Source organism: Garra rufa, chromosome 17, assembly GCF_049309525.1.
Source record: "Garra rufa chromosome 17, GarRuf1.0, whole genome shotgun sequence".
In the NCBI taxonomy this organism is placed as follows: Eukaryota; Metazoa; Chordata; class Actinopteri; order Cypriniformes; family Cyprinidae; genus Garra; species Garra rufa.
In genome coordinates this window covers 45,808,863-45,821,702 of record NC_133377.1, presented here as the reverse complement: position 1 = coordinate 45,821,702, position 12,840 = coordinate 45,808,863, and the positions used below count along the sequence as shown (strand labels likewise).

The 12,840-nt window shown below is 32.1% G+C and overlaps 1 protein-coding gene across 1 annotated transcript in view; it reads right to left on the bottom strand.

Annotated features, from left to right (window-relative positions):
- The window catches only part of fhod3a (formin homology 2 domain containing 3a), a 102,626-nt gene that overhangs the window by 13,802 nt on the left and 75,984 nt on the right, over nt 1-12,840 (bottom strand). Inside the window, exons 16-22 of the mRNA XM_073822514.1 lie at nt 11,854-11,988; nt 11,718-11,768; nt 8,417-8,607; nt 5,643-5,960; nt 4,091-4,944; nt 3,813-3,971; nt 1,437-1,619 (exon numbers count right to left, since the gene is read on the bottom strand). Coding sequence (XP_073678615.1) covers nt 1,437-1,619; nt 3,813-3,971; nt 4,091-4,944; nt 5,643-5,960; nt 8,417-8,607; nt 11,718-11,768; nt 11,854-11,988 — 1,891 coding nt within the window. The remainder of the gene's footprint in view (nt 1-1,436; nt 1,620-3,812; nt 3,972-4,090; nt 4,945-5,642; nt 5,961-8,416; nt 8,608-11,717; nt 11,769-11,853; nt 11,989-12,840) is intronic.

The following is a 12,840-nucleotide window of genomic DNA, read 5'->3' as shown; positions in this document are numbered from 1 at the left end:
ATGTTATGAATCATCTTAAAATGTTACAGTTTGGCCATTTAGAAGTTACATTTGGCTGCTTCAGAATGTTACGAGTTGTAATTATAGAATGTTACATTTGGCTGTTTTAGAACGTTATGAGTTGTCATTTTAAAATGTTACAGTTTGGCCATTTAGAATGTTACATTTGGCCGCTTCAAAATGCTACGAGTTTTCATTTTAGAATGTTACATTTTGCATTTTAGAATGTTACAGTTTGACATTTTAGACAGTTAAATCGGGCCGTTTCAGATGGTTACGAGTTGTCATTTTAAAATGTTACAGTTTGACATTTTAGAATTTTACATTTGGCGGTCTCAGAATGTAACGATTTGTCATTTTAGAATGTTACATTTGCATTAGGCAAACTTGCATATAGTTTATCAATTGTTTATGTTATATATTTTAGCACATGAAGATAAACTGAATGAAAATGAGAAATGTTGCCTTGGCTAAAGGATAAAAATAAAATGTTAACATTAATAGTTTTTAAAAATTTATTTATTTTATTATTTTTTATTTTTATTTGAATTTTATTTCACTTTTATTTCAGATAACTTTAATTAACTTTTATTTTAAATAAAAAAATTTATTTTAGTTTTTTAGTTTTTGTTAACTACTAATTAACCTATAAAATGTCTGGTTATTTTGACAGCAGATGAAAGATGAAGTGGCTTCTTGAGCAGCTGGATTACAGGACATTTTATACCCAGGTACAGATCTGTGGAAGCCCACATTCCCTGTGTCTTCAGGATCTTAGATGGAGGAGAAAACAAATGTGTTTCTGGTTATTGAGTCTTTTGTTTGTAGCACATGGTGTTCCTCTCCATCAAGACAACTGAAAACACCTCCTGCGTCAGAGCAAAGATAAAACACCACAACCTGAGGAATGCTGGAAACTTCACAGAGAGAGAAAGATGGGAATGTTGTGTGCTTAAAGGTCTCTGACCTTCACTGACCATTTCACCTCTGCAGGTAAAGAGAGCATGTAAACTATGTGTAACACTAACATTTTCAGTTGGAAAAAAATTTATCAGTGTTATTTCTTATACTATTATAGTTTATATTATTATTTGTTTTTTTTTTACATTTAGTTTTAATTTAAATTGCAATTAAAGTTTTAGTCAATTTGTTGCATATTTGTCTATTTTTTACTTCAGTTTGAGTTTTAGATATTTTAGTACATCATGGTAAACTAATTGAGAAATGTAACCTTGGCAACTGGCTAAAATAAAAATAAAAATAAAAATTTAATTTATTTCAGTTAAAGTTTATTTTATTTCAAATATTTTTTTTTTATTGTTTTAGTTTTAGTTAACTATAAAAACCCTATGTTTAACCTGGTGCATTTAAGTAGCACTTTTGTTAGTAAACTGTGCCATTTGATCAGAATTCTGTCAACTCAAGCACTCACTCACCTTCTCTGAGGCTTCGTAGTCAAGTTTGAAGGCCCAGAGATGCAGGCGTGCTGAGAGCTCGCTGATGGAGGACAGGTTTAGCAGGAACTGCTCCGCGCTGCCCAGCGGAATGTCAGGATTTGCCAGCTGAGCCTCCTGGATCTTCTGAGTCTCTTCCTCAGTGGGGATCATCGTCAGGATTTTCTACAGTAGAGAAAGAGATGAGAATGAGTTCAGTGTTTCCCACATTTATTTATTATCCATAAAACATTCACTTTCACTCAGAAATGTTACATTGTATGTAACATTCTAAAATTTCTAAATGTAACCTTGTAATATTCTAAACTAACATTCTAAAATTACCAATTGTAACATTGTATATTGTAACATTTCTGTGTAACATTCTAAAATCGCAAACTGTAACATTCTGAAATGGCAAAAATTTTAATTCTAAAATTGCAAAATGTAATACTAAATTGGCCAAATGTAACCTTCTAAAATTCCAAACTAACATTCTAAAAAGACCAAATGTAACATTCTGAAATGGCAAAATGTACCATTCTAAAATGGCAAATTTGAACATTTTAAAATGTCCAATTGTAACTGTAATTGTAGAGTAAATATGTCAGTTATTTTTCATGAAAATCTAAATCCAGAGAACTTGTTGGTGTTTGTGCAAATGTAACATTTTAAAATGGTAAACTGTAATATTCTAAGATGACAAAAACGTAACATTCTAAGATGGCAAATTGTAACATTTTAAAAATTGCTAAATGTAACACTGAAATGGCCAAATGTAACATTCTAAAATTCCAAGCTAACATTCTAAAATGTCAACGTGTACCAATCTGAAATGGCAAAATCTAACATTCTAAAATGTCCAATTGTAACTGTGATGGAAGTGTAAATATGTAAATTATTTTTCATAAATTCTAAATCCAACGGCCAACTTGTTTGTTGGTGTTTGTCTGTGCAAATGTAACATTTATAAATGACAAACTGTAATATTCTAAGATGGCAAAAACGTAACATTCTAAGATGGCAAAATGTAATACTGAAATAGCCAACTGTCACATTCTAAATTTTACAAAATGTAGCGTTCTAAAATGCCAAACTGTAACATTTTAAAATGACAAGTTGTAACATTCTAAATTGAACATTTCAATTTCAAAATTGCAAAATGTAATACTGAAATGCCAAACATTCTAAAATGTCAAAGTGTACCATTCTGACATGGCAAATTGTAACATTTTAAAATGTCCAATTGTAACTGTAATTGTAGTCAGTTATTTTTTTATAAAATTCTAAATCCAGAGCCAACTTTTTGGTGTTTGTCTGTGCAACTCTAACATTTAAAACAGCAAATTGTAATATTCTATGAAGGTAAAACATTAACATTCTAAGATGGCAAATTGTACTATTTTAAAATGGCCAATTGTAACCTTTTAAAATTGCAAAATGTAATACTGAAATGGTAAAATGTAAAATTCTAAAATGCCAAACTAACATTCTGAAATGGCCAAATGTAACATTCTAAAATAGCAAAATGTAACATTCTGAAAATTCAAACTGTAACATTCTAAAATGGTAAAATTGTAACATTCTAAAAGAGCAAACTGTAACATACTGAAATGCAAACTAACATTTCTAAACACCAATTCACACCACACAGACAAACACATTTGTTGAGTTTTGTCTGATAAATGTGTTACCCCTGTCGGCATCTGTTGGCGTTGGTTGGGGTTACTTATGAACATGTTATTTTTCATAAAATTCAAAATCCAGTGACCAACTTGTTTGTTGTTGTTTGTCTGTGTGGTGTGAATTGGCCCTAAGATTGCAAACTAATATTTTAAGATGCCAAAATTTTAATATTCTAAAGTAGCAAATGTAACATTCTAAAACGGCAACATGTAACACTGAAATGTCCAAATGTATCATTCTAAAATTGCTAAATGTAACCTAAAACTCCAAACTAACATTTTTAAATGTCAAAGTGTACCATTCTGAAATGGCAAAATATAACATTCTAAAACAGCAAAATTGTAACTGTAATTGTAGTGTAAATATGTCAGTTATATTTTATAAAATTCTAAATCCATTCTAAAATTCTAAATACTGAAATGGCCAAATGTAAAATTCTAAAATGGCCAATTGTAACATTCTAAAATTTTCTGAATGTTACTGCAAAATGTAACATTTTGAAATGGAAAAATGTAACATTCTAAAATGGCCAAATCTACCATTCTAAAATAGCAAAATGTAATACTAAAACGGCCAAATGTAACATTCTGAAAGGCCTGTTGGGTTTTGTTTGATCAATTGGCCTTAAAGTGGCAAACTAATATTCTAAGATGACAAAATCATAATATTCTAAAGTAGCAAATGTTTCTGCACCTCAATTCCCTCTTTGTTGAGCGCATACTCGTCAAAGTTCAGTATGGCAGTTTTGATGGTGCGCGGTGGGGGAAGAACCGTCAAACCGATGTTGATGGAGTTGCTGCGTTTGGAGTCCAGAATGATGATCTCCTGCCGCTTCCCATCCGCCGCCGTTTTCTGTTTGACACATGAATACACTTTTTGAGCGATTCATTCGTTATTTTCGAGCAGTCAGCAAAGACACCAAAACAAAACTTGTGTTGATTGTACTGTAATGGTGCAGGACTTTTTCTCACCTTAGTCACAGGCATCTCCTTGGATTTGCTCTCAAACAGGTGTTCAAGTTTAGCCGTGTCAAGTTTGACAGAATCAAGTCTGGACCAGAGCGACTCTTGGCTCCGTTTGTGGTTGCGGTAGATCCAGTCGGCGGGCCGGACTTCACTCCAGAACAAGCGGATGGTCTTCTTCTTCTTCTGGAAGAGTGGCTCTTGCTCTGCCTGCTGCTGAGGAGGGGGCGGAGCCTGGCTGGAGAAGCAGGGAGGGGGCGGAGGCACACGGATGCTGAACATGGGAGGGGGCGGAGGGCAGCCAAACATAGGGGGCGGGGGCGGGAGGTTAAAGGGGCAGGGCGGTGGAGGGGGTGGAGCTGGCAGGTCGCCGGAGTTATATAAACTCCCAGAGTCCAGGACGTCCTGGTCGTCCTCGTCTCCCAGATCGGTGAAGTCGATGTCGCCGATGCGCAGTTCCCGCGGACTCGCCATCAGCTGGTCCCAGATGCAGTCTGACTCCTTCTTCGGAGGCGGCGGTGGAGGAGGAGGAGGTTCATGTGTTTCTATTGGTGGAGATGTGAGACCCTTCACTATGTCTCCAAAGCGCTCGGCGAACGCCCGTACGTTGCTCTGGTTCTCCGCTGATTTTTCTCCTTCAATCTTAGCAGCGTTTTCATTCTGTGACGTTGTGTCCTGCAACAAATCCTCAGTCTTTTCATTTGCGTCTTGCTCTTTGTCCTCTGCCAGCTCGTCTTCGTCCTCATCCTCCGAGGGTTTTTTGTTCTGTGAGTAGAGCATGTCCAGCATGAAGAGTTTGCTGTTGAGGATCTTGTTTCGTTGGTCATTCACATTGACGTCTCTGACGCTCTGAGCCCACTGACCTGCAGCAAACACACAGACAGAAGGTCTTTACACCTAAAATTGTGAAATGTAATACTACTAATACTAATGTTACATTCTATAATGCCAAATGTAACATTCTAAAATGCCAAGCTGTAACATTCTGAAATGCAAACTGTAACATTCTAAAATGGCCAAATGTAAGATTCTAATATTGTGAAATGTAATACTGAAAATGGCCAAATGTAACAGTCTGAAATGCCAAACTGTAACATTCTAAAATGCAAAATGCAACATTTTGAAATGTAAAATGTAACATTCTAAAATGGCCAAATGTAACATTCTGAAATGCCAAACTGTAACATTCTAAAATGGACAAATGTAACATTCTAAAATGCAAAATGTAACATTCTGAAATGGCCAAATGTAAGATTCTAATATTGTGAAATGTAATACTGAAAATGGCCAAATGTAACAGTCTGAAATGCTGAACTGTAACATTCTAAAATGGTAAAATTTCACATTCTAAAATGCAAAATGTAACGTTCTGAAATGGCCAAATGTAAGGTTCTAATATTGTGAAATGTAATACTGAAAATGGCCAAATGTAAGTCTGAAATGCCAAACTGTAACATTTGAAAATGTAACATTCTAAAATCACAAAATGTAACTAGTTTACCCATTTTCAGTATAAAAATATTCTCCCTATTTTTTTTAATATAAAAATCATTATTCTCACCTGTCTCTGCGCCGCCTGCAGTGAGTCGATCTTCCCTTTCTAGTGTGCTACTGGCTGAGGATATACTGGAGGCGGAGCAGTTATCCTTCTCGTTCACTTCTTCATTCTGTCGTTCTTTATCACTCAGGATCCCGCTGTCCTCCGCTTCTCCATCCGGGGCTTCACGTTCGGACCCCTCCTCTTCCTCTGCGACCTGTTCCTCGGCTACTCCCACATCCTGTTCAGCATTTATCTCCTCCACTTCCTCTTCTTCTGGTTCTGCGTCCTTCTCCTCTGGTTCTAGAGTTGGCTCCACATCGGGTTCTAGATCATTAGTGTCTGTGGAGAAGGTGGTAGAGAATTAAAATCAGCAAATTCAGAATAACAATAATAACAATTACTGTTCAAAAGTTTGGAATCATTAATATTTTTAATTGTTTATTGTTGCATTTATTTAATCACAAATTGTGAATTATTATTGAGATTTAAAACATTGTTTTCTATGTGAATATTTGTTAAAATGTAATTTATTGCTGTGATCAAAGCTGAATTTTCAGCATCATTACTCCAGTCTTCAGTGTCACATGATCCCTCAGAAATCATTCTAATATGCTGATTTGCTATTTAAGAAACATTTCAGATTCTAATAATGCTGAAAATCAAATATTTTAGTGGAAACGGTGATAAATTCTAATTCTCAGAATTCACAGATGAATAGAAAGTGCAAAAGAACAGCATTTATGTGACATAGAAATCTAAAATGCTGAACTGTAACATTTTGTAAAATTGCAAAATGTAATACTGAAATGGCCAAATGAACATTTTAAAATTTTAAACTGTAATGTTGAAATGGTCAAATTTAACATTCTAAAATAGCTAAATGTAATACTTAAATGGCCAAATGTAACATTCTAAAATGCCAAAATGTAACATTCTGAAATGGCTCATCGTAACATTCTAAATTTGCAAAATGTAATACTGAAATGAAAAAATGTAACATTCTAAAATGGCCAAATTGTAACATTCTGAAATGACCGATTGTAACATTCTAAAATTGCTAAATGTAATACTGAAATGGCCAAATGTAACATTCTAAAACGCAAAATGTAACAGTCTGAAATGCCAAACTGTAACATTCTAAAATTATAAAATGTAATACTGAAATGGCTGATTGTAACATTCTAAAATGCAAAAAGTGACATTCTGAAATGCCAAACTGTAACATTCTAAATTGGCCAAATGTAATATTGTGTGCAACAAGTAACAAATGTAACAAGAAACATTTCTGTTTATTATCAATGTTAAAAATCTAATATTTTAGTGATATTGGGATATTTTTCAGGATTCACAGATAAATAGAAAGATAAAAAAACAGCATTTATGTGACAAATATCTTATATATAAATCTTATATATATATCTACATATATATATATTTTTTTAAATTTAATTTGAAAAAAAAAATCTTACTTCGAATGATTTCTAAAGGATCAAGACTGGAGTAATGATCCTGAAAATTCAGCTTTGATCACAGCAATCTACATTTGAACAGATATTTTCAATGAAAATGAGCTGTTTGAAATTGCAACAATATTTCACAATTTGACTTACTCTTTAATGAAATAAATGCAACCTTGTTAAGCAGAAGAGCCCAGTATATAGTGTGTACAGTATGTATAGTGTGCTTGTAATCAGGTTGAATGTGACTTCAGCATCGTCCTGCTCTAATAAAGTCCCTCAGATGACGGGCTCTATAAGGGCCTTTGTGGCCCCGTCTGCAGGCCCCGCACCGATATGAACAGGAAACACACCTGTTTGTGTCAACGCTCCAACTTCACACACACCTCCTCTGAGAAACAACACAGCCTGATTCAGAGCGAGTGTGTGTGTGTGTGTGTGTGTGTGTGTGTGTGTGTGTGTGTGTGTGAGGTGATCGAGAGGTTATAGTATCAGCGCTCATGACTGAGTCCTTTTAAACCAGTTACAGACACACTGACTTCAGAACAGTTGTTTTTGCTTTGCTTTTTCCAAACACAATCCCTCACGAGACACGCGTCTCCTGCACTGATCACACCTTAAGATGCCTTTAAGACACATGCATATGTACAGTTATTCTGTGTTGTCCTGGTTTTATCATTTATATTTTTTATTATCTAACACTGCAGGTAGAACAAATTACTATTTGTTTGCTTAATGTTTATTTACCTTAATATATGCATTTATATACAGTTTATTTTTATTTTCATATGTGGGATTTGTCATATTTTTTATAATATTAATATTTAACAATATATATTTATTTAATTGCATATTTGAAATATAATGTTTTTAATTAACTTTAATGTTTTACTCATAAAAACACATTTGTTGGGTCAAAATTAATCATTTTTCTTTAACGCCAAAATCATTACGATAATTAAGATCATGTTCCATGAAGATATTTTGTAAATTTTCTACCATAAATATATCAAAACTTAATTTCTGATTAGTAATATGTATTGCTAAGAACTTCATTTGGACAACTTTTTTCAGTATTCTGATTATTTTTCACCCTCAGATTCCAGATTTTCAAATAGTTGTATCTCAGCCAAATATTGTCCTATCCTAACAAACCATGCATCAATGGAAAGCTTGTTTATTCATATAAACTGACTCTTATGACTGATTTTGTGGTTCAGGGTCACATATATTGTCTTTTACCAGTTTGAAGTAAATAACAAAATGTAACATTAAATATTATCATTGTAACCCATATATGAATCAAGCATCCTGTGTGTCACATGTTGAAAACATTACCTGGTTCAGAGGGCGGGTACGACGTGACGGGCGTGTCCTCCTCGTCCTGTGATGTCACAGAGGAGGGCGTGGCGCTGCGGGATGATTGACAGGTGTCCGTCGGGCTCAGAGTGAGATTGAGACCTCGAGGCGCTGAAAGCAATCGCTCTCGCTCGAACTCTTCCGCCCCCAATCGCTCCGCCGTCCGAAACCTGACACACATTCATCAAACACACACCGTGAGTCTCGTCCTCTCTGCTTTCTCCTCTCTTCGCTCTGAAGGCACATTCTCACACCGCGTGTTTTTAGTCAAATGGGACAGGAATGTTTGTAAGCCAGAGGAGGAGGAAAAATGTGTTTGGATTTGAGGAAAAGAGGGTTAAAAAAAGGTTGAGGGGGGAAATCAGACTAAACCTGTTCAAGATGTGACATCAGACACAAAGATACACCGCTGCTCAAAAGTTTGGGATCAGTACGATTTTTTATGTTTTAAAAAAATAATAGTCTCTTATGCTCATTGAAGCTCCATTTATTTTATTTAAAATGCACAAAAAAGACAGTTAAAACAGTTTTTTGTTTTAAGATACTTTGAAATCTAATTTATTCCTGTGATGCAAAGCTGAATTTTCAGCATCAAATACTGCAGTCTTCAGTGTCACATGATCCTTCAGAAATCATTCTAATATACTGATTTATTACTTTTATTATCAATGTTGGAAACAGTTGTGCTGCTTAATATTTTTTTTAAAACAAAAAAGTAAAAAAGAACAGCATTTCTTCAAAATAGAATTATTTTCTAACAATATAAGTCTTAGCTATCACTTTTTAACAATTTAACACATCCTCGCTGAATAAAAGCATTAATTTCTTTCAAAGAGAGGAAAAAAAATTACTGAGCCCAAACTTTAAACAAGGTGTTTATTGTTACAAAAGTTTTCTATTTTAAATAAATGCTGTTTATTTTAATGTTTTATTCATCAAAGAATCCTGAAAGTATCACAGATTCCCAAAAAAATATTAAGCAGCACAACTGTTCTCAACATTGATAATAAATCAGCATATTAGAATGATTTCTGAAGGATCATGTGACACTGAAGACTGAAGTAATGATGCTGGAAAATCAGCTTTGCATCACAGGAATTATGAATTATATTTTAAGGTATATTAAAATAGAAAACCACTCATTTAAATTGTAATAAATATATTATATTTCAATACTGAAATAGCCATTCTGTGTAACAAGAAACAAATGCAACAAGAAACATTTCTGATTATTACCAATGTAAAAAATAAAATAGTGATACATTTTAATTTTCAGGATTCACAGATGAATAGAAAGTTTTTAGAACTTTAAATGAACAGCATTTATGAGACATAGAAATGCCAAAATGCCAAACTGTAACATTCTGAAATGACCAAATTTAAAATTCTAAAATGGTCAAATGTAATAATGAAATGCCAAACTGTAACATTCTAAAATGAAAACTTGTAACATTCTGAAACGGCAAAATATAACATTCTAAAATTGTGAAACGTAATACTGAATTGGCCAAATGTAACATTCTGAAATGCCAAAATGTAAAATTCTGTGTAACAAGAAACATTTCTGATTATTATCAACATTGAAAATCAAATATTTTAGTGAAAACGGTGATACATTTTAATTTTCAGGATTCACAGATGAATAGAAAGTTCAAAAGAACAGCATTTATGTGACATAGAAATCTTTTTATTTTTATTTTTATTTTTTTAATTGAATAAAAAAAAAAAAAACTTAGAATGACTTCTAAAGGATTAAGACTGGAGTAATGATGCTAAAAACACAGAAAAAAGTTATATTATAAAATATTATTGCAATTCAAAATAACAGTTTTTTTATTTTAATAAACGTAAAATATAATATAATTTATTTTTGTGATCCAAAGCCGAATTTTCAGCATCATTACCCCAGTCATCAGTGTCACATGATCCTTCAGAAATCATTCTAATATGCTGATTTATTACTTTAATTATCAATATTTTTTTGGAACCTGTGATACTTTTTTCAGGATTCTTTGATGAATAAAAAGTTAAAAAGAACAGCATTTATTTAAAATAGAAATATTTTCTAGTCTTAACTATCACTTTTTATCTATTTAACACATCCTTGCTGAATAAAAGCATTAATTTCTTTCAAAGACAAGAAAAAAAATCGCTGAGCCCAAACTTTGAACGAGGTGTTCATTGTTACAAATATTTTTTTTTATTTTAAATAAATGCTGCTAACATTTTATTCATCAAATAATCCTGAAAAAGGTATCACAGGTAAAAAAAAAAAAAAAAAGAGATAAATCAGCATCTTAGAATGATTTCTGAAGGATCATCTGACACTGAAGACTGCAGTAATGATGCTGAAAATTCAGATTTGCATCACAAGAATAAATTATATTTTAAAGTATATTAAAATAAAAAAAACACTATTTTAAATTGTAATAAATATATTATATTTCAATACTGAAATAACCATTCTGTGTAACAAGAAACATTTCTGATTATTATCAATGTTAAAAATAAAATATTTTAGTGGAAACAGGACAGAAATCTAAAATGCCAAACTGTAACATTCTGAAATGACCAAATGTAAAATTCTAAAATGTAAAATGTAACATTCTAAAATGGCCAAATGTAATAATGAAATGCCAAACTGTAACATTCTAAAATGAAAACTTGTAACATTTTCAAAAACGGCCAAATATAACATTCTAAAATTGTGAAATGTAATACTGAATTGGCCAAATGTAACATTCTGTGTAACAAGAAATATTTCTGATTATTATTAACATTGAAAATCAAATATTTAAGTGAAAACGGTGATACATTTGAATTTTCAGGATTCACAGATGAATAGAAAGTGCAAAAGAACAGCATTTATGTGACATAGAATTTTTTATTTATTTTTTTATAAAAAAAAGTATGAAAAAGAAAAAAAAGTATCATAGGTTCCAAAAAAAAAATTAATCAGCACAACTGTTTCCAACACTGATAATAAATCAGCATCTTAGAATGATTTCTGAAGGATCATGAGACACTAAAAACTGCAGTAATGATGATGAAAATTCAGCTTTGCATCACAGCAATATATAATATTTGAAAGAATATTAAAATAGAAAACCACTATTTTAAATTGCAATAACATTTAACAATTTTAAAGTTTTTTTTTGTATTTTTAATCAAATACATGCAGCCTTGATGAGCAGTAAAAGTCTCCTTTAAAAAGCATTAAAAATCTTACCGATCCCAGTATATATATTATTATTTATAACTAGTTAGTGAACAAACTCACCTCTCCTCTCGAGCGTGTCTGGCCTCCTCCATGTTGGACACATAGTCCCGACTGCAGACAAAGGAAGGAGTATGAGATCAGGTGGTCTGTGTCATAACTGTGTGTGTTATTGAGGGTATTATTGTGGATGCTGAACCTGTGTCGGTTGCGCTCCTCTCTCTCGATGCGCTGCAGTCGTTCCTCTCGCTCCACGCGCCGTCTTTCTCTCTCCGCGGCCAGAGACTCCTGATGCTGCCGGTACGAGGACGACAGGAGGCCGCCCAGAGCAGGCCTGACACACAACATACGCTATTATTCATACTGTACATTGCATTTATATTGTGCATTGCGTATTTTCTTTCTGAGTTTATGTTAATATTAAATCGTATGCATATCGAATGTTCATGCTCACATGATATCCAATATACAAAAATTATTTCATATTATTTTAGAGTTTTATTTTGATTGTTTTTATTTCGAATTTATCGGAAATATTTTTTTTTTCACATTTTGTAATTTATTTACTTTTTATCAACTCATGAATGCCATGAAGTTCCCTCACTAATTTTGCAACATTGACGTTATTGAACTAAAGTGAATCAACATTGAACTGAAGGATGCAAAATAAACCTTTATAACAAAAAAATAATAATATAATTAATAATAATTAGTAGTAATAATAATAATAATATTATTATTATATTAATATGTGTTATTATTTAAAATATTCTATAATAAATGTATATCATAATATACAATGTTATATTACTTTTGCATAAATATTTCTAATTAATAAAAAATATATATATGTATAATGTGATTTTATGTATTATTTACATACTCATGTTATTATTTAATGTATTTTATGTTATATATTTGCATATATTTTATTTTTCTGTTATCAGTATTATTTATTATTTATTATTTATTATATATATATATATATATACACACACACACACACACACACACACACACACACACACACACACACACATACATACATATATATATATATATATATAACACCATATATTTTGATAATACACAAAGTAATGTAATATTAAAAAAGATAATTTATTAATGATAATATAAGTAAATAACACTGGCAATATAAATATAAAAATAATAATAATGACAATAA